This window comes from Mustelus asterias, chromosome 21 (assembly GCF_964213995.1).
Source record: "Mustelus asterias chromosome 21, sMusAst1.hap1.1, whole genome shotgun sequence".
Taxonomy (NCBI): domain Eukaryota; kingdom Metazoa; phylum Chordata; class Chondrichthyes; order Carcharhiniformes; family Triakidae; genus Mustelus; species Mustelus asterias.
The window spans coordinates 75,548,844-75,571,349 of NC_135821.1; the positions used below are offsets into that span (position 1 = coordinate 75,548,844).

A 22,506-nucleotide genomic window follows, 5' to 3' on the forward strand; every position below is an offset into this window, starting at 1 on the left:
TTGAATCTTGCGCCAAGTCATGAGGATAGTCAGCCAATCACATTTCACCATTCTCAGACAGCAAATCTGCAGAGCGGCACGGTGGCACAGTGGTTAGCACTGCTGCCTCCCAGCGCCAGGGACCCGGGTTCGCTGTCTGTGTGGAGTCGGCACATTCTCCCCCGTGTCTGCGTGGGTTTCCTCCGGGTGCTCCGGTTTCCTCCCATAGTCTGAAAGACATGTTGGTTAGGTGCATTGGCCATGCTAAATTCTCCCACAGTGTACCCGAACAGGTGTGGCGACTGGGGGATTTTCACAGTGACTTCACTGCAGTGTTAATGTGAGCCTACTTGTGACACTAATAAATAAAGTTTTTAACTTTACAAATCAGGAAGTACAATGTACTAATTATCCTTTGTTTTAACTTCATTTTCTCTGCACACGGGATTAAGATAGGAGCTGAAATAATAACAATTTAAAAAAAAATGTTACTTTAAAAATATTGCTTTTTATTATAGTGGAGAAATTTGGCATTCCACAAATATAAAGTTAGTTTTCCAGGGCCAGAGAGGTTTTCCAGCAGTAATTATGGACTTAGATATAATTCATTCAGCAGGTGTTGCTTTCTCCAGGGTTTTTACAGTGAGACTAATAAAGAGCAAGTTCTTTTCAGTTCATTGCTTTCTAACATATTCCAGTCCAGGGAGATTTCAACGCTGAACCAATGGGGAAGTACAGATTCACTGAAAGCAACTTCTGGATTTTGCATTCAGCTGCACATGTATGGACTCCAGATGTTGCTGTCAGTTTCAGTTAAAAGTTTATTTATTAGTGTCACAAGTAGGCTCACATTAACACTGCAATGAAGTTACTGTGAAAATCCCCTAGTCGCCACACCCCGGTGCCTGCTCGGGTACACTGAGGGAGAATTTAGCACGGCCAGTGCACCTAACCAGCACGTCTTTCGGGCTGTGGGAGGAAACCGGAGCAAACACACGCAGACACGGGGAGAATGTGCAGATTCCGCACAGTGACCCAAGCCGGGAATCGAACCCGGGTCCCTGGCGTTGTGAGGCAGCAGTGCTAATCACTGTGCCACCGTGCCGTCCTTGAGTGGAGTAATGACACTGACTAGTTTCATCATCAGTATTCCTGCAAAAATCTGGGGCATGGTTTTTTATTTTAACTGATGTTAATGCCTGGCCCAGGTAAAAAAAAACTTTTTGTCCTGGTGACTTCAATTTGTATTTCTGGATGAAGACTTTAAGAGCCCATTTTTCACTTTGACCGAAACATATGTTGTCATTTATATTCTCTTATTAATGTTATAAATTTAACGTGAACTGTACATTTTACAATCAAATCAGTACATCTGGCAAACATATTCCAAAATGATCTTTTTCACTGCTGTGCTTTTACTGTGAAGAATTTTATTTTTTAAAGGTCCTGTGTTTTTTTAATAGGGAAAATAAGCTGTCAAAATAGTGCAGTATGCAAAATATGTGCCAAACTCCAGTCCTGTTTCTTCCAGTCCATTATTATAAAATCACTGATCTTGTGATTAGGTTTATTCCGGGTAAGAAAAATATGTGGTTTATATCCAGTAAGTTTTATTGAATGGATTTGCTTTTACAGATGCCAATTCAACTGAATTTAATCCGAATACAAGCCACCCTGTGGTATGTATGCAATATCTACTAGAAAGTCATTGCTTCTGTGAAACATTTTCCTACCTTTCCAACTGAGGTGGTTCGCCATCTCCCGTGAAGCAAGTAGTCACATCAGTTTTGCTGATTGCTCCATACCTGCCCCATGAAAAGTGATACAACCTTTCGTCACGTTGTTATTGACAGCAGATCCACTTGCCTTTGCGTGTGTCCTGTTTTTAAAAAGCCCAGTGCTTTGTTTCCTCCAGCCATTGTTATACTGCAGTCACATGAGACCCACAGAATGAGGGAGGTGATGGCCTAGAGGTGTAATCACTAGACTATTAATCTAATGATAATACCACTAGGCCATCAAATTTGTCCCCTAACTTAGCTTCAATAATGTAGCTAAGTTAGGAAAAAATTTACCACAATAATTTACTAATCCTAAAAATGACCCGAATTGCTTCACATTTATCTGTTGTGCTGCTTCTAAAATACTATCCATCTTTTTAGGGCTTTATGTAGGCCTTTACTGTCAACAATCTGACTGAAATACTAGCCTGACATCTGGCAAAAGTCACACTTTTCTTTCTTGACACACAGGCCATTCAAGACTCTCCGATCTTGTTTCTAGATTATTATTTCTAAATTATGGAGGGAGGCGATGGCCTAGTGGTATTATCGCTGGACTATTAATCCAGAAACTCAGCGAATGTTCTGGGGACCCGGGTTCGAATCCCACCACGGGCAGGTGGTGGAATTTGAATTCAATAAAAAAAAATCTGGAATTAAGAATCTACTGATGACCATGAAACCAAGGTTGATTGTCAGAAAAACCCATCTGATTCATTAATGTCCCTTTAAGGTAGGAAACCTGGCTTCCTTACCTGGTCTGGCCTACATGTGACTCCAGAGCCACAGCAATGTGGTTGACTCTCAACTGCTCTCCAAGGGCAACTAGGGATGGGCAATAAATGCTGGCCAGCCAGCGTCATCCAGGAATGAATTTTTTAAAAAAACCCTTGAGTCAGGGGGAAAATTCTGTAAGATTGAAAAAGAGGTTAAAGAAAGGGAGCCTCACCACTTTTATTGCTATGTGTCCTTGATAAGTACATGCTGGACCAGGTCAGAAACCCCAAGGCATCAAAAATGGACTGGTGAGTGGATAAACTTTCCTGAACACTGATATAAGAGCATCAAACCCTCAATCTTGCTCTGCTATTCGATATGGTCCTGCCTGATCTCCTACCTCCACTCCACCGTTCCACACTGTCCCTCTCCTCCTGCCCGATCAGGTACCATATTGACTACGGACTTCCATTGGATTGGTCCGTGATTAGGCTGGATAAAATACTGCAGTGGTTGGCCATTATCTTCTGCAGTAATGGCTGAACAGGAAACTCTTCCACTCTGACTGCCCGTCCGTCGTCAGGCGAATTGGACAGATTTGCAGGCTGATAATCAACCATGTTTGGCCACATTATGGATGCATCTTCCATGACCATCAAGTCCCGAAGTGGGACTTGAAACCAGAGCTATTGGCCCAGAGGTAGGGACACTGCCACTGCGCCACAAAACCTCACACTATCCCCGTGTCCAATAATTCTGTTTGTGTTGAATATACTGAATGACTGAACCTCCCTAATTTCCTGAGATCGCGCGTTCTGGGACGACAAAAGATATAAAACTACATCAAGCTGCGGGGAGAATTTAACAACCGATGCTGAGGTCACTTAATTATAAATAATGAATTTAATTAATGCTGGCGCCTTACGCTAGACAAAGATTTTAAAATTCGGTCTCATGTTTTGCACAGGTGATTGACATGCCAGAACACAACCCTGGGGAAATGGGAGGAACCATGAGACTCGGCAAGAGAAAAACAATTCTGAAGGAAAAGAATTCAGTGCTAAGTAGGAGTTTGTTTTTATATATTATATATTTTTAGAGTTTTCCTATCCCTCTTAGCTGCTGCTTCATAGAAGCTGCGATAAGTGAAAGCGCAGCAACGGACTGTGAACTCGCATCTTGGGGAGCGATCCTAGATGCTAGGGAACGAACAGGGCGGCATGTTGGCACAGTGGTTAGCATTGCTGCCTCACAGTACCAGAGACTCGGGTTCGATTCTCAGCTTGGGTCATTGTCTGTGTGGAGTCTGCACGCTTTCCCCGTGTCTGCGTGGGTTTTCTTCAGGTGCTCCGGTTTACTCCCGCAGTCCAAAGATGTGTGCTGGTTAGGTGTATTGGCCATGCTAAATTCTTCCTCAATGTACCCGAACTGGCGCCAGAGTGTGGCGACTAGGGGATTTTCACAGTAACTTCATTGCAGTGTGAATGTAAGACTACTTGTGACACTAACAAATAAACTTTAGTTAGCAGGTCTGAACTGCTTGAATCGAGGATGTTTATCTGCTGTAGGATTATGACACATGCTGCAGTATTACTCTCACAGCCTTTCCACATAACCAGGCAATGAACTTGTTATAATGGGGACAGTGTCTATGTGTACTGACATCTTAGGGGAGAAAGGATTATTGAGATAAGGAGGAAGGGGATACTTCCTGTCCCATACACCCACCCCATGACCCCAATCTGTGCATCTGCTGCACAAAATGAAGGATGGTTGCATTGTTTTTTTTCCCCTTTGGAGCAATGCGCTATTTACAACAACAACGACTTGCAGACAAAGTTTATGCATTTTATTGTCACCTGTGATCCCAATGTTTCAATGCGTGAGTTTACTGTGTTTTCTCACCGTCATAGTGATCTGTTCCAATTTAATTTACTTGCAGCAACAAGCTTTTGTGAATTTAAAAGTAAAGATAATTTTACAATCAAGTTACCTGGTAGCTGGCCCAATGGCTCGGATGGTGTTTCTCATGGTCCCAGGACGGCTTCTCCTGTTTTTTTACTTTGAAACCGGTGACAAACATGACCTGCGAGTCCAAAGCGCTTTTCCAGATAAGGTGGTTTGTTGGACCAGTAACCATCCTGTGTTGTGGCTTTTCACTCACTGAGCATTTTAGACAGCTAAGGTCTGTTTGGGTTTGGGTGCCAGCACAATACAATGAAAGGTGGGTGAGATCCATTTCATCTTCATCTTAACACCCGTTGAGTTTCAACATCGCTACTGTCCATGGCCCTTTCCGTTGACAGTGCGTCCTTAACAAAAGCCGAGTGAGTTTCACAAGTGGCTGTATTTGTCCATCTGTAATTAGGTATTTGCCGGAGTTTTAGAACTGTCCAAAGTTGCACATTGCCACGTCACATGATTCACTACAGCCAATTTAGCTGTCCACTTAAAAATGTAATTTCAAATTGGAAAAACATGTCTGTACTGGGCATGATGGTATGTAATGAAATGTCCCAAGGTGCTTCAAGGAACATTATAAAACAAAATATGACAGCCAGACATATAAGGAGATTGAGTCATTGAGGTTTACAACATGGAAACAGGCCCTTCGCCCCAACCTGTCCATGCCGCCTAGTTTTTACCACTAAGCTAATCCCAATTGCCCGAATTTGGCCCATATCCCTCTATACCCATCTTACCCATGTAACTGTCTAATGCTTTATAAAAGACAAAATTGTACCCGCCTCTGCTACTGTCTCTGGAAGCTCATTCCAGACACTCACCACCCTCTGTGTGAAAAAATTGCCCTCTGCACCCTTTTGTATCTCTCCCCTCTCACCTTAAACCTATGCCATCTAGTTTTAGACTCTCTACCTTTGGGAAAAGATGTTGACTGTCTAGCTGATCTATACCCTTCATTACTTTATAGGCCTCTATAAGATCACCCCTAAGCTCCAAGGAAGAAAGTCCCAGTCTATCCAGCCTCTCCTTATAACTCAAACCATCAAGTACCGGTAGCGTCCTAGTAAATCGTTTCCGCACTCTTTCTAGTTTAATAATACCCATGGGGAGTCTAAAACTTAATGCGGCCAGAAGGTGCATTTTGAGGATGTTCATAGAATCCCTATGGTACAGGAGGCCATTCAGCCCATCGAGTCTGTACCGACTACAATCCCACCCAGGCCCTATTCCCCCAACCCCACACATTTACCCTGCTAATCGCCCTGACACTAGGATCAATTTACCATGGCCAATCAACCTAATCCGCACATCTTTGGAGTGTGGGAGGAAATTGGAGCACCTGGAGGAAACCCACGCAGACACGGGGAGAATGTGCAAACTCCGCATAGACAGTGACCCGAGGCCGGAATTGAACCCGGGACCGTGGCGCTCTGAGGCAGCAGTGCTAACCACTGTGCCACCATGCCACCCTTGTAGTGCGGCTCTGGCAAAGGGTCATCCAGACTTGAAACGTTGGCTCTATTCTTTCTCCGCAGAGGCTGTCAGACCTGCTGAGATTTTCCAACATTTTCGGTTTTTGTTTCAGATTCCAACATCCGCAGTATTTGTTTTTTTTAAAAAAGTAAAAGTTTATTTATTAGTCACAAGTAAGGCTCACATTAACACTGCGATGAAGCTACTGTGAAATTCCCCTAGTCGCCACAATCCAGCGCCCGTTCGGGTAAATGTACCTAACCAGCATATCAGGGGTAACCAAGAAGGTAGATGAGGGCAGTGCAGTTGATGTTGTCTACATGGACTTTAGCAAGGCCTTTGACAAGGTACCGCATGGTAGGTTGTTGCATAAAGTTAAATCTCACGGGATCCAGGGTGAGGTATCTAATTGGATACAAAATTGGCTTCTTGACAGAAGCCAGAGGGTCGTTGTAGAGAGTTATTTTTCAAACTGGAGGCCTGTGACCAGCGGTGTGCCTCAGGGATCAGTGCTGGGCCCACTGTTATTTGTCATTTATATTAATGATTTGGATGAGAATATAGGGGGCATGGTTAGTAAGTTTGCAGATGACACCAAGATGGGTGGCATAGTGGACAATGAAGAAAGCTATCTCCAATTGCAACAGGATCTTGATCAATTGGGCCAGTGGGCTGACGAATGGCAGATGGAGTTTAATTTAGACAAATGCGAGGTGATGCATTTTGGTAGATTGAACCAGGCCAGGACTTACTCAGTTAATGGTAGAGTGTTGGGGAGAGTTACAGAACAAAGAGATCTAGGGGTACATGTTCATAGCTCTTTGAAAGTGGAGTCACAGGTGGACAGAGTGGTGAAGAAGGCATTCGGCATGCTTGGTTTCATCGGTCAGAACATTGAATACAGGAGTTGGGATGTCTTGTTGAAGTTGTACAAGACATTGGTAAGGCCACACTTGGAATACTGTGTGCAATTCTGGTCACCCTATTATAGAAAGGATATTATTAAACTAGAAAGAGTGCAGAAAAGATTTACTAGGATGCTACCGTGACTTGGTGGATTGAGTTATAAGGAGAGGCTGAATAGACTGGGATTTTTTCTCTGGAGCGTAGGAGGCTGAGGGGTGACCTTATAGAGGTCTATAAAATAATGAGGGGCATAGACAAGGTAGATAGTCAATATCTTTTCCCAAAGGTAGGGGACTCTAAAATTAGAGGGGAGAGATACAGAAGTGTCCAGAGGGGCAGTTGTTTCACACAGAAGGTGGTGAGTGTCTGGAACAAGCTGCCAGAGGTAGTAGTAGAGGCGGGTACAATTTTATCTTTTAAAAAGCATTTAGATAGTTACATGGGTACGATGGGTATAGAGGGATATGGGCCAAATGCGGGCAATTGGGGATGAGCTTAGGGGTTTTAAAAAAAAGGGTGGCATGGACAAGTTGGGCCGAAGGACCTGTTTCCATGCTGTAAACCTCTATGACTCTATCTTTCAGAGTGTGGGAGGAAACCAGAGCACCCGGAGGAAACCCACACAGACACGGGGAGAATGTGCAAACTCCACACAGGCAATGACCCAAGCTGAGAATTGAACCCGGGTCTCTGGCTCTGTGAGGCAGTAGTGCTAACCACTGTGCCACCATGTTGCCCTGTAGTTAATTGTAGTTATTGTAGTTAATCAAGTTTGAGTCAGTCCTGGGATTTATGCAACAATTACAAAGAACAAAGAAAATTACAGCACAGGAACAGGCCCTTCGGCCCTCCAAGCCTGCACCAACCATGCTGCCCGACTTAACTAAAACCCCCTACCTTTCCGGGGACCATATCCCTCTATTCCCATCCTCTTCATGTACTTGTCAAGACGCCCCTTAAAAGTCATGACCGCATCTGCTTCCACGACCTCCCCCGGCAACGAGTTCCAGGCACCCACTACTCTCTGCGTAAAAAAATCTGCCTCGTACATCTCCTTTGAACCTTGCCCCTCACACCTTAAACCTGTGCCCCCTAGTAATTGACTCTTCCACCCTGGGAAAAAGCTTCTGACTATCCACTCTGTCCATGTCTCTCATAATCTTGCAGACTTCTATCAGGTCTCCCCTCAACCTCCATCGTTCCAGTGAGAACAAACCAAGTTTCTCCAACCTCTCCTCATGGTTAATGCCCTCCATGCCAGGCAACATCCTGGTAAATCTTTTCTGTACCCTCTCCAAAGCCTCCACATCCTTCAGGTAGTGTGGCGACTAGAATTGTACACTATATTCCAAGTGCGGCCTAACTAAGGTTCTATAAAGCGTCAACATGACGTGCCAATTTTTAAACTCAATGCCCCGGCCGATGAAGGCAAGCATGCCGTATGCCTTCTTGACTACCTTCTCCACCTGCGTTGCTACTTTCAGTGACCTGTGTACCTGTACACCCAGATCCCTTTGCCTATCAATACTCTTAAGGGTTCTGCCACTTACTGTATAGTCTCCCTTCTCTCTCCCTCTAACTGGTGAAAGCACTGTGCTGCAACTGTGTGATATTAAACTCTCACCAACAGTGATTGCTGCAGCCTTCGCGTGCGGGGATTGCGGGGCAGAGCAGAGCATTTTGCTTGCTGCAAGGGGGGTGGGACAGCTTTCTCCCAAGTGTGAATATCCTGCGTTCTCAAGCCTGAATATTGAGTTTGATGTGAGGTGTTCCCTTGCCACTGAAAGGTGGGAATCGAATGAGTAAATTGTGCTGATTTTGTCTGAGATTATACCTTTCGTTGAAAGGCAGTCTTTAAACAACTGTGCTTTCCTGCTTGTGGATTGGGTGCGAGTCTATTTTAGTTGTACATGTGGGTTAGGTTACCTGTCTGAATAGTACAGCATAGAATTAATGTGGTGAATGCAATAATATTGGAAGTTTTTGTGTGATGCAGCCCAATGGGAACAATAACTAAGCCTCTGAATGTTGCTGCTTAATATTTCCCTCTCCAGCAGTATTTTCACACAGCCTAACGTGCACAATAACTTATAAATACGACATTTTTTTCCCCAGAGAAGTGCTTGAGCGAGTTGTTTGTTTTTACACAACTTCTGCTTACACTTTGACTTGTACCATAGAGAAATTTTCTTTTGGGTTTGTCCCAGTTGGAATGGGACAGTGTCCTGGACTGAACAGGCAATAAGGTTTGGTTTCTGTGAGAAAGTTATGCCCCCTGGGGCTGAGGTGAGAGTATCTTGAGAAAGTGTTTGGTGAGACATAAGGGATCCTGAGCTTTACAACTAAAGCAGTGAGTGCGCAAGCAAGGAGGTTATAACAACCTGTGTAAGATCCTGATTTGACCTGATCTGGAGTATTGTATCCAATTCTCAGCACCACACTTTAGGAAAGATGTGAAGGCACTGTAGAGGATGCAGAAAGGATTCTCAAGAATGGTTCCATAGATGAGGGATTTCAGTTATGAGGACAGGGGAGGTGGTGGCATCTGAGGAGTCATGAATGGTGCTGAACATTTGTGCAAGGGAATAGTGGCATTGTAAGTGGACTACCAACCCAGAGACCCAGGGTAATGCTCTAGGGACCCGGGTTCGAATCCCACCATGGTAGATGGTGAAATTTGAATTCAGTAATAATCTGAACTTTTAAAAGTCTAATGATGACCATGAAACCATTGTCAAAGAACCCCACCTGGTTCACTAATGTCCTATAGGGAAGAAAATCGGCTATCTTTACCCAATCTCACTCCAGATACAAAGCGATGTGGTTGACTCTTAGCTGCCCTCTAAAATGCCCAGCAAACCATTCAATTCAAGGGCAATTAGGGATGGACAATAAATGCTGGCCCAGCGATGCCTGCATCCCGGGAATGAATGAATAAATAAAAAGGATAAGAACAGTATTTTGTTGTTTCCACTGGCAGGTGAAACTAGAACTATGGGGCATGGCCTCACATCAAGGAAAGCAGATTTAGGACTGAGTTGAGGAGGAACTTCTTCACCCAAAAGGTTATGAATCTGTGGAGTTCCCTACCCAGTGAAGCAGTTGAGGCTACCTCATTGAATGTTTTTAAGGCAAGGATAAATAGATTTTTGAACAGTAAAGGAATTAAGGGTTATGGTGAGCGGGCGGGTAAGTGGAGCTGAGTCCACAAAAAGATCAACCATGATCTTATTGAATGACGGAGCAGGCTCGAGGGGCCAGATGGCCGACTCCTGCTCCTAGTTCTTATGTTCTTATGATAAATTGGTGAAATGGGCTGTTCTCTTTAGAGAAGAGGAGATTCAATAAAGATATTTAAAATTATGTCATGTATGGACAGAAGAGATGGAAAGAAACTGTTCTCATTGGTAGAAAGATTGAGAAACAAAGGACTCTTGAGTTAAACTGATTAACAGGAAGAAGCAGCGGCAACACATGGAAAAACATCTTGCCATGGAGCCTGTAGTTGGGAACTGGAATGCACTGCCTGAGAGAGAGGTGGAGGCAGATTCAATCATGGCCTTCAAAAGGGAATTGGATAATTATCTGAAGGAAAAAACAGTCGCATGACTACAAGGAAAAGGTTCGCAGTGCTACAGGGAAAAGGCATGCAGGGAGACTAGCTGAGCAGCAGAGAGCTGATACAGGCACAACGGGCCAAATAGCTGCCTCCTGTGCTCTGAACCATTTTACGGTTTAGCCAATGATACCACTTGAGTTTGTTCCAAAGAGTTGAAGGGCTAGCCCCTGCCAAAGAAATATATAATCACATCATTTAATATGTACATAAATGTAACCTTACTGCAGTGAATAGGGTGGAAAGAGCAAGGACTTCGTAAATATGGAATATAATGAATTACTTAGAGAACTGGTTTGTTGTCTCAGTAAATCACTGGGGACATTTTGCTTTGTTAAGGGCACTGTATCTCTATGTAAAGTAAGTTTTCAAATGCTCCAGGCCCTTCACTGACGGAAGTTTTTCTAAGTGTTGACTTTGGCTTCAGTGGGACGGTACAAGATTAACCTGGTAATTTGGGTAAATTTTAAAAGTTTTACGAGTAATTGATAATCCAAGGTACAATTAGAGAAATGTAGAAACAGAAATAGAGAAAGGCCGCAGTCAATTCAGATCCATTTTCAAGACTCTGTCTGAATCTTGCATTTACTTTAATCCCAGAACAACTCTAACCATCCCTCAATAGGAATCAAAGCAAGTTCTCCTTTCAATGTTCTTCCAGGTCCATATGCACCCAGCTGGTGTAAGTCTGCCCATAAATCAACAACCCTTTAAGTGTGAAGGTATTCTGTGAGATTAGGTTACTTATTTAACCTTAAAGTTCTATATTCCTTTGATTTGATTTATTATTGTCACATGTATTAGTATACAGTGAAAAGTATTGTTATATAGACAAAGCATACCGTTCATAGAGAAAGAAAGGAGGGACTGCAAATGTAGTGTTACAGTCATAACTTAGTGCGAGGTAGGTCCATTCAAAAGTCTGACAGCAGCAGGGAAGAAGCTGTTCTTGACTTGGTTGGTACGTGACCTCAGACTTTTGTATCTTTTTCCTGACGGAAGAAGGTGGAAGAGGGTATGTCCGGGGTGCGTGGGGTCCTTGATTATGCTGGCTGCTTTTCCAAGGAAGCGAGAAGTGTAGACAGAGTCAATGGATGGGAGGCTGGTTTGCGCGATGGATTGAGCTTCATTCACGACACTTTGTAGTTCCTTGCGGTCTTGGGCAGAGCAGGAGCCAGACCAAACTGTGATACAACCAGAAAGAATGCTTTCTATGGCGCATCTGTAAAAGTTGGTAGGCTTTCTTAACGATAGCGTCCACATGGAGGGACCAGGACAGGTTGGACAGGACCAGGACATTGCAACACACACACTCATCTCTCATTGGACACACACACACACTCTTCTCTCACATTGGACACACACATACCCATCCGTTGGGCGGGATTTTCCTGTTTTAGGGCAAGCACGGCTGGAAAATCTCACCCAATGAGTCTGAATCGTTAAATCGTTTCAAAAAGGAGATCGATATATTTCTAATAAAAAAAAGGATGTGGGGAACAGATGCGGAGTTGGATTTGAGACAAGGGAGAGATCAGCCATGATTTGATTTGATTTGATTTATTATTGTCACATGTGTTAGTATACAGTGCAAAGTATTGTTTCTTGCGTGCTATACAGACAAAGCATACTGTTCATAGAGAAGGAAAGGAGAGAGTGCAGAATGTAGTGTTACAGTCATAGCTAGGGTGTAGAGAAAGATCAACTTAATGCGAGGTAGGTCCATTGACTGGTGGACCAGGTTCGAAGGGCCGAATTTGTCTACTTCTGCTCCTAATTCCAATGTTCCTCGACATCTTTGCTCCAAAGTGTTTTGCCTGAACCAAAGCTGGTCAGTTTTATTTTTGTGTCAGTGTTCTTGTATAAAAGGTTTTAATATATGCTTTCTTTGACCTATAGGGAGGTTGTATAAGAACTGTGACTATGTCGAAGAGCGACACCGACATCGATATGAGGTACAATCTGCTTGCTTTTCTCAGGGCTTTCTGCAGTCTTTGTTTGGGTGGCATGGTGGCACAATGGTTAGCACTGCTGCCTCACAGCACCACGGACTCGGGTTCGATTCCCAGCTTGGGTCACTGTCTGTGTGGAGTTTGCACATTCTCCCCGTGTCTGCGTGGGTTTCCTCCGGGTGCTCCGGTTTCCTCCCACAGTCCAAAGATGTGCAGGTTAGATGGATTGGCCGTGCTAAATTGTCACCTAGCATCAGGGGACTAGTTAGGGTAAATGTATGAGGTTATGGATACAGGACCTGGGTGAGATTGTGGTCAGTGCAGACTCGATGGGCCGAATGGCCTCCTTCTGCACTGCAGGATTCTATGAAAACGTGCAGTATTTTTATTGTAACATTTTTTTCCCCTCCAGTCTGTCCAGAGCATCAGGTCTGTCTTTGTCCTTGACGCCCTCAGTGACGTTTTCAGTGTACAATTCTTTCCTTTTCTAAATTAGCATTTAGACAGTTACATGGGTAATATGGGTATAGAGGGATATAGGCCAAAAGCAGGCAACTGGGACTAGCTTAGTGGTAATAATTGGGCAGCATGGAGAAGTTGGGCTGAAGGGCCTGATTCCATGCTGTAAACCTCTATGACTCTAAATGGTAATGTTTTTCTTTGCATTGTGCGTTAATCCTTTGACACCAAAACCTTTCTTCCCAATTGGATTCCACCAAAACATTCGACCTAACTGTGTTGAAACAAAGGACCAAAACGCTCCAACATTGTTGTATTTCAGGTAAATCCTGAAATGAGAAATAACTTTGAGGAAAGGGGATTTCGATTTGTTGGTCAGGATGTGGAGGGTGAACGGATGGAAATAATCGAACTGGACGGTGAGTGAAGAGATGCCTTAATTGTCAAAAATGAGCTGCAATATTTTGAATCACTGATCACAGTGCCCTGTTGATAAAGTTTACAATTTGAACCAACATCCTGGATAAAAAATTATTAAACTTGCGTATTAAAAGTTTGGGTTAGCACTGGTTCAATTCCCGGCCTTGGATTGTTTCTTCAGAAGGAACTCTGCAAAATGCAGCTAATGAAAATACAACAAAACTTACTCCAACTTATAAATCAAAGAAAGGGTTTAATAAAGAAACATCATCACTCCAAACTTGGGGCCTCGCCCTGGGCCACTCCAAGCTCTCCACAAGTCTACATACTTCCTTATTTATAGCGAATCAGCTGGTCAGCTGACTATTACATCACTCTGTAATTGGTTCCATGGTTTACTGGGTCAGCTGACCCTTACATCTTGTTCCCATTGGTCACATTACATCCAATACAAAATTGTCACCGGTTACATTCTAATACTGGTGCTGGTTAGATGCATTGGCCATGCTAAATTCTCCCTCAGTGTCCCCAAACATGTGCCGGAATGTGGCGACTAAGGGATTTTCACAATAACTTCACTGCAGTATTAATGTAAGCCTACTTGTGACACTTTATAAACTTAAGCTGAAGTTTTGCAATTGAGTGGGTGCTTGAGATAATACTCTCACCAATGTCTTTTTCAGAGCATCCCTATTTTGTTGGGGTTCAGTATCACCCAGAGTTTACCTCCCGACCCATGAAACCATCACCGCCTTACTTTGGCCTGATGTTGGCTGCCTCAGGGAAACTTCAACGTTACTTGGAAAAGGGTTGTAGACTGTCACCCAGGTAACTAACGCAAGCTGCTTCTTTGTTCCATTGTGAATATATAAACATCTGCGCGAGCTTTCTCACTGATTCAGTGTTGGCTCACAACTGAGATTTTTTAAAATTTGCTTGTGTAAGCCTTTTTCTACAATATAGCTGTCATGCTCGCCCGCCCGCATCACTGAGAGGAATAGCATAATTATTTTAAAGGGAAGCTAGGTAAGTACGTCGGAGAAAGGATTTGGGTGAAAAGAGGATAAGTAACAGCATCGGGCTGAATGGCCTGTCTCCATGCAGTGAATTCTATATAATTCACAACAGCTAGTCTGGATAGCATGCAGTAATAAATAGGGTGGCACAGTGGTTAGCACTGCTGCCTCACAGCACCTTGGAACTGGGTTCGATTCCGGCCTCGGGTGACTGTGGAGTCTGTATGTTCTCCCCGTGTCTGCGTGGGTTTCCTCCGGGTGCTCCGGTTTTCTTCCACAGTCCAAGGATGCGCATTTTCGGTGCATTGGCCATGCTGAATTCTCCCTCAGTGTACCCGAACAAACGCCGGAGTGTGGCGACAAGTAACTTCATTGCAGTGTTAACGTAAGCCTACATAAATAAACTTAAAAAAGATTAGGGGGATTAGCGGGATAAATGTGTGGAGGTACAGGGATAGGTAAGGTGCTCTGTCGGGTAGTCGGTGCAGACCTGATGGGCCGAATGGCCACCTTCTGCACTGTAGTGATTCTGTTCTATGGATAAAGTAGCCAGTTATATGTCTTAGTGTCCGCTGGCAGATCCCCTGCCTCCACTATTGGAGGCCTCCCACCGCAAGCCCCAGCCTTTCCGACTGCTCACTGCCCCTCTCCCACTTTGCCTCTGCTCACTGCCAAATTCCACCACCTTTCTCAGAGCCTTGGCCGAGAAGCAATGGTGCAAATATTACTGATGGCGGCGCATCTGTTTAACCTTCCCATTTGGTGAAGTAATTCACTGTTTTAATCAAATGCCACGTTTGTGGAAGAGAACTTGACAGATACGAATAATTTCATGCTAACATACCTGCTCTGTAAATGGGATTGGATTGCTGTAAAATTTATTAGCAGCGTGTAACCACAGTTACCCTTGGAAAAAAAAGCAGCTTGCCCATTATAGGTGTCCGGGGAATAATGCTGCACATATTTCAGTTTACAGCACGTTTTGATGCACACGACTGGTTGAAAGTGTAATCGTTGAAGCTGTATTTTCAGAGCAAAGAAAAATGTCATGTTTTGACATGTACTTCCTCACCTCTTAATATTAAATATTGATTGTCTTCAATTATACCTTTAGGGGGCCCGTCTGATCACATTGCATTGAATGGGAGCGACTCGGAGATAACAGCAGCCTTAAGTTAAATTCTCACGTTCCTCTGCTTCTAGAATTTAACCAGAGTTTCTTTTGCGGGGGGGGGGGGAAAGGAAACACTTTTCACAAGGCAAATGCTTGCAGATTAAAGATCTGTTTTAGATGGATCATGCTGAGGCAATGGGGAGAGGTTTCAGAAGCCAATTCGATGAGGAAGATCCCACTCTTGATTTGTGCTGCCCACGATTTCAAGCTAATCCCAGCAAATCAATCTGCTCCAACAGCATTGTGGGAGGCGATGGCCCAGTGGTATTATCGCTAGACTATTAATCCAGAAACTCAGTTAATGTTCTGGGGACCCGGGTTCGAATCCCGCCACGGCAGCTGGTGGAACTTGAATTTAATAAAAAATATCTGGAATTAAGAATCTACTGATGACCGTGAAACCATTGTCGATTGTCAGAAAAACCCATCTGGTTCACTAATGTCCTTTTAGGGAAGGAAATCTGCCGTCCTTACCTGACCTGGCCTATATGTTACTCCAGAGCCACAGCAATGTGGTTGACTCTCAACTGCTCTCTGAAATGGCCCAGCAAGCCACTCAGTTTCAAGGGCAACTAGGGATGGGCAATAAATGCTGGCCCAGCCAGCGACACCCTAAGGTAACATACAGGCCTCCTCCTGTTAATCTCTAAATGAACTGTGCTCGGGGTTGGAGATGGTGGGTGGGTGAGGAGGTTGGGATGTGTGTGTCTGTAACAAAAAAATTGTTTTCTTCCCCTCACCCACCTACCAAATGCCAGCACGCCAATATCCTGTGATTCTGCTCTCTCCAGAGATACGTACAGTGATCAAAGCGGTAGCAGTTCTCCAGATTCTGAAATTGTTGATCTAAAGCTGTCAGCTATCCTCCCACAAGACTGATATATGGTAAGTTTTGTGACCAGCTTTGGATTTTGGAACTGCTCTGGTTCACAGCAGAGGTCTGCAGAGATCGCAACTATTTAGACAGTGGCCCCCTGATCAAATAAATTGCACAGTGCAAGGAAAGAAGCATCTGTCTTTAAGATGACTATTTATTTGTTAAAGCTGATTCTTGCTTAAAAAAAAATATATTGGCGAGTTTTTCAAATTCGAGAAATCATTTCAAGCTTGACATTTTTCCTGATCTCTGAACTTCCCAAAGCACTCGCTGTAGCCAGTGAAGCACCTTTGAAGTACTGTTATGATGGAAACGCAGCAGCTGATTTGTGCAAGATCCCGGGAATAACAATAAGTTGAACCGAGGATGATCTGTTTAAGTGATGCTAGCTGAGCGATAAATACTGACACTATGGTATAAAGGAGAACCTCCCTGCTCTCCTTCACACAGTACCGTGGAATCTATGGCACCCATGCAAAACCCTCTTTAGTTATTTGGGATTGAGTGTGGCAGCCTTTCCCTATTTTCTTTTCCAGAGCTGTACACTTGCTATTGCGCTCTCCAAGTTGACCAACGTCCAAGTTGGACAGTGGAACTTTGTACCCCATCCACCCTCTTTGGCTGCTGCTATTGCTCGATTCGAATCTTCAGCCACCACTTCAAATTGGAGACCGCTGCACCTTAAGCCTGCTCCCCAGGTGGCCGGGCTAGGATAGGTATTGAGCAGGTGAGCTTCACTGCGAAAGGAGATCCCGGAAGGTTAGATCTCTTCTGTGCTGAGTTTGGTCAGGGCAGCAGTAAGTGCGATATTGAGCTTCTATCCTGGGGCTTGCAAAGGGATACGTCAGGATTCATGTTCCTAATTACAATTGAGTGACCACCTGGAAAGCCGGTATGGCATGAGGGCAAGATTAGATTCGACTGAGCAGGAGGCGGCTGACATTGTCTAGTTTTTCATGAAAAATGGTTGAAGAACTAGCGAATGGCACCTGTAGAATTGTACTCAGCTCAGACCTTCAGGAGCAGAGGGAGAAAGTTAGTGGAAAAGATTCTTTTAAGTTTGCATACAAGAACATAAGAAACAGGAGCAGACGTAGGCCATTCAGCCCTCGAGCCTGTTCTGCCAGTCAGTAAGATCATGTTTCAATTTCTATGTCAGCTTTACATCCCTGCCCTGTCCCCACCTCCTTGATCCCTTTGTGCCCCAAAGTTATATCGCTCTGGATCTTGATTATACTCATCGGTTGAGCAACCACAGCCCTCTGTGATAGAAAATTCTGAAGGTTTACAATTCTCTGAGCAAAGACATTCCTTTTCATCTGAATCCTAAATGACTGCCCTAAGACAGTGACCATTCTAAGCCTTTGACTCTTGGTTCTGGACTCTCTTAAATATCTCCCTTTCTCTCCCCCTCTCTTCATGCAGGTGTCGCTTAATTCTACAGATCTGAAGCGTTGGCCTTTGAACTGCAGCATCCATTAAATTTTACAGTATTACATATACACGTTGATGCTTTGGTCTGTCGATCCTGTCCACTCAGCACACTGTCAAGAGAAAAACCATCATTTGTTTAATTTTGTGTTGCTGTGTAATGTCAAAACGGTGAAAATTCTACCCATCTCTCACATAAAAGGAATTACCGTCTGCTCACATCTCTTGACGGCCTGTGTAGATTTTAAGAGTTGAGTTTTTGAATCTTGGAATTTTTTACAGCTACGTAAAATCAAAGTAACATATTGGGTTGGAATTACTGAGCTGGATCATGTGGCATTCATTTGGAACATTGCTGTGTAACGCCAGTTGTTCATTTTGAGAAGTTCCCACCTTCCAAACTCCATTTTAAATCTCTGGCAAGTTGTATTTTTCTTTCAAAGCTACCTCCGCAAAATGTCACCTGAACAATGTACTACTTTATTTTTGTTTAGCAGTATCTAGGTTAAGCTCCTCCTGATGTATTTTCTTGATACCTCAGCGTGTTGCAGTTGTATATGTGGGGTTGGAAAGATTGCATTATTCTGTTTAGCATCTACTGTTACACTCAGTGTGAAACTGTGACTGTAAAAGTTCATTTGATATTGGTGAAAGATTTAACTTTTTATTTTTACACAAAGGTGGAAATGCTTGATTTTATTTTGGACGCAATCACACTACTGCCATACAAAACAGATTGTAATTAACAGGTTGTAATTGGAGTTTCGGTGCAGTCTGTTTCATGTTTCCATCATTTCAATCAAGTGAGCTACAACTAACTTCATCGACCTGAGCACACATGGAACATTTGAAACTACGCAGCGTAATTACTCAGAACTTCAGCCTTGTTCCCGTAATTAAACCTGACGAATGCTCGGAGCACAACCAGTGTTACGAAAGGCGGTCTCAAAGGTTCCCAGTCCCAAAAGGTGGTCGCACGCAATCCTTTTGAACCATCCCAGATCTTTTCTACCATCCCTTCATCGAGGCGCGGAACGCAATGAGGGCTGCTTGCCTTAATTGGCCAAGACTCCCAAGGCCGGCCCCCAGGTGACCCACCAGGGCACGTTTCCGCATGGAAGTGGCAATGAACCCTGTTGCTCACCTAGTCTATGCTGGCGTTCTCTCTTTGGATCCAAGGCTGGAACACATCAAAATGGATAGCTGTACCTGAATTATGTACAGATCTCTTTTAAGGCTTTTGAAATACCCTCCCACAGGCTTTCAATAAATTTAGAATTAAGACACATTTTATGCCTTTTGTTTTTGTGTCACCCCCAACTCTACCAGATGTAACTTAACTCGAGACGGTAGATACTGAAAGGCGGTTTCCTCGGGCTAGAAATAGAGGTCACAGTATTGGTTGACTCCTTCTCCTAATGAGGAATGAGGTGAGAAGTTTCTTCACTCTGAGGGTTGTGAATCTTTGGGATTCTTTATCCCAAGGAGCTGTCGAAGCTCAGGCATTTAGTATATTCAAGACAGAGAGGTTTTTGGGTGCTGAGGGAATTAGAGGATAATCCAGGAAGGTGGCGTTAAGTTAGATCAGCCGTCATCTTAGCGATTGGCAGAGCAAGCTCACTTTCCACTCCCATTCTTTATGTAACTTGAAATTGTTGTTCAGGTAAAGGCGGTGACTAAATACTTGGAGCGGGATTTTGTGGCCGCGCTCTTCCCAAAACCAGAAAATCCAGCCCAAGGTCAGTGGGCCGTTTCACGGTCCGTGTCCTGCCCACTGCGATTACCATGGGAGGCGGGACAGGAAAATTCCGGCCTCGGTTTTGTCAGAAATAAGAATGGAATTGCCGACAAATTTATTTGCCTCCTTGATGATACGGGAAACTCAAATTTAACAAGCTTAGAATCATAGAATCCCTACAGTGCAGAAAGAGGCCATTCGGCCCATCAAGTCTGCACCAACAACAATCCCACCCAGACCCTATCCCCGTAACCTCACATATTTACTCCTCTAACTACGCATCCCGGGACACTAAGGGTCAATTTAGCATGGCCAATCCAACTAACACATCTTTGGACTGTGGGAGGAAACCCACACAGATGGGGGGGGACGTGCAAACTCCACACAGAGTGACCCAAGCCGGGAATCGAACCCGGGTCCCTGGCACTGAGAGGCAGCAGTGCTAATCACCGTGCCACCCGGGTGCAACACTCGAACTTCTAACTGGCAAAACAGAAGTACATTTTCTTCATGACTACCCCCCTCCCCCATCACTTTAAAACAAGAGTCTGAATCTATCGATATCGTCATTTCACATTTTTGGTTTGTAGTTCCACTCGTTCTGTTGTTAGTTAGTTTTAGCCGACTGGGATGAGCCACAGCTGGAGGGTGAATCTTGTGGAGTGTAGGTTGGTACTGATGTCCCTTCTGTAGCAGCAGCAAACTTGAAATCAAACTGCCTGCTTTTATATTTCATCATGGAAACAAACTCTTAATATAATCTTGAAATAAAAGATGAATGGAAATATTGTACCGCTTCTAGATTTGTGTATGATGCTTTTTGTTAAGTTTTAAAGGAGCACTTTTGATCAACATTTCTTTACGAATTGTGTTTGTGAATTCGGTTTGTGTTACCAACTCCTTGCAGACTGAGGAAAGCCTATTTTGTGCAGTTGTTGCCCATTTTAATTTCGGAATAGGTAGTATTGAGGAAGCAGGGGGGCTGCAGAAGGACTTGGACAGGTTAGGAGAGTGGGCAAAGAAGTGGCAGATGGAATACAATGTGGAAAGTGAGAGGTTATGCACTTTGGAAGGAGGAATGGAGGCATAGACTTTTCTGAATGGGAAAATGCTTGGGAAATCAGAAACACAAAGGGACTTGGGAGTCATTGTTCAAGATTTTCTTAAGGTTAACGTGCAGGTTCAGTCGGCAGTTAGGAAGGCAAACGCAATGTTAGCATTCATGTCAAGAGGGCTAGAATACAAGAGCAGGGATGTACTTCTGAGGCTGTATAAGACTCTGGTCAGACCCCATTTGGAGTATTGTGAGCAGTTTTGGGCCCCATATCTAAGGAAGGATGTGCTGGCCTTGGAAAGGGTCCAAAGGAGGTTCACAAGAATGATCCCTGGAATGAAGAGCTTGTCGTATGAGGAGCAGTTGAGGACTCGGGGTCTGTACTCGTTGGGGTTTAGAAGGATGAGGGGTGGGGGGGGGGTCTTATTTAAACTTACAGGATACTGCGAGGCCTGGATAGAGTGGATGTGGAGAGGATGTTTCCACTAGTAGGAAAAACTAGAACCAGAGGGCACAACCTCAGGCTAAAGGGGCAATCCTTTAAAACAGAGATGAGGAATTTCTTCAGCCAGAGAGTGTCCAGTATCTGGGTCACTTTCTTTCAAAGTTTCTATATTTGAACTCTATCTCCTCTGAGATTTCTCAGAATTGCCTCTGGTCTGCAACCAGACTTTTAAAACCAGCCGCTATAATCTGGGTCCTTATCTTTTTCTATCCTCCCATCAGCCTCCCATCCATTGACTCTGTCTATACTTCCTGCTGCCTCGGCAAAGCAGCCAGCATAATTAAGGAACCCACGCACCCTGGACATTCTCTCTTCCACCTTCTTCTGTCGGGAAAAAGATACAGAAGTCTGAGGTCACGTACCAACCGACTCAAGAACAGCTTCTTTCTTCCCTGCCACAGTCAGACTTTTGAATGGACTTACCTTGCATTAAGTTGATCTTTCTCTACCCTCGCTATGACTCTAACACTACATTCTGCACTCTCTTGTTTCCTTCTCTATGAACGGTATGTTTTGTCTGTGTAGCGGGCAAGAATCAATACTCTTCACTGTAAATACATGTGACCATAATAAATGTACAGCAGTGACGGTTATACCACAAACAATCATTCCTCCCAGTAACACAGAATTATGTGGCATCTGCAGCACAGAAACAGGCCATTCGGCCCAATGAGTCTATGCTATTGTTTATGCTTCACTGAAGCTTCTTCTCCAATCTTAACTCTTGTCAGGTGAAGTCCCAGATGACCATAGGCTGCTCTCCTCTTTAAGGGGGAAAGAGGTGACTGGTGGTGATTTAACCCGGGGGTCACCACACCTCAGGTGAGGGGGGCAAGGTTGAAAAGGTTTTCATGAATAACCTCAGCCCGTATGGGAATTGAACCCATGCTGTTGGTGTTGCTCTGCATCAGAGACCAACTATCCAGCCAACTGAGCTAAATCAACTCTCCAAATAGATGGTTACAGCATAACCTTCTGTTCCATTCTCCTTTGTGTTTATTCAGCTTCCCTTTAAACTATCCCATGTTAGTGACGTTAAGTAAAGAAAGTTTCTTCGGAATTTCCTATTTAGTTTCTTGTTCATTATCTTATATTGATGGTTCCTAGTGTTGCAGGTTAGAAATGCTCTGAACTATTAATGACCAGACATGCATACACAACTTGAGTTACAGAAAAACTCCTGTTGAAACCCACGGAATAGTCTTTTTACTGCACTAACATTCACTTGTGGAGTTTTCATACATATCATCGCTGTGCTTGTAATGTCTACTTCTGACGCAAATCAGTTCTCAACTGCCAACCATGTTGAGGAAACTGCAAACTGACTAGGCTGCATTTGTTGCATGTGCGACAGTTACACAAGTGCCAGGCAAGTACCATCTCCAACCATGCCAGTCTAACCAATTCCTCTCGATGTTCAATGGCATTACCCGTTGCTGAATG

General features: G+C 44.0%; 1 protein-coding gene across 3 annotated transcripts in view; it reads left to right on the forward strand.

Moving 5' to 3' along the window:
• Positions 1–19,054, forward strand: part of LOC144509422 (CTP synthase 1) — a 73,292-nt gene extending 54,238 nt beyond the window's left edge. Inside the window, exons 13-19 of one of the 3 annotated variants that reach the window (XM_078238287.1) lie at positions 1,615–1,658; positions 3,445–3,541; positions 12,337–12,392; positions 13,171–13,267; positions 13,952–14,096; positions 16,250–16,343; positions 17,761–19,054. In XM_078238287.1, the coding sequence (XP_078094413.1) occupies positions 1,615–1,658; positions 3,445–3,541; positions 12,337–12,392; positions 13,171–13,267; positions 13,952–14,096; positions 16,250–16,337 (527 nt within the window). In that variant the 3' untranslated portion in view covers positions 16,338–16,343; positions 17,761–19,054. Of the gene's footprint in view, positions 1–1,614; positions 1,659–3,444; positions 3,542–12,336; positions 12,393–13,170; positions 13,268–13,951; positions 14,097–16,216; positions 16,344–17,760 lie in introns of all 3 variants that reach the window. The other 2 variants (XM_078238286.1, XM_078238288.1) reach the window with 2 other exon arrangements.
• Positions 19,055–22,506: the final 3,452 nt, after the last annotated feature.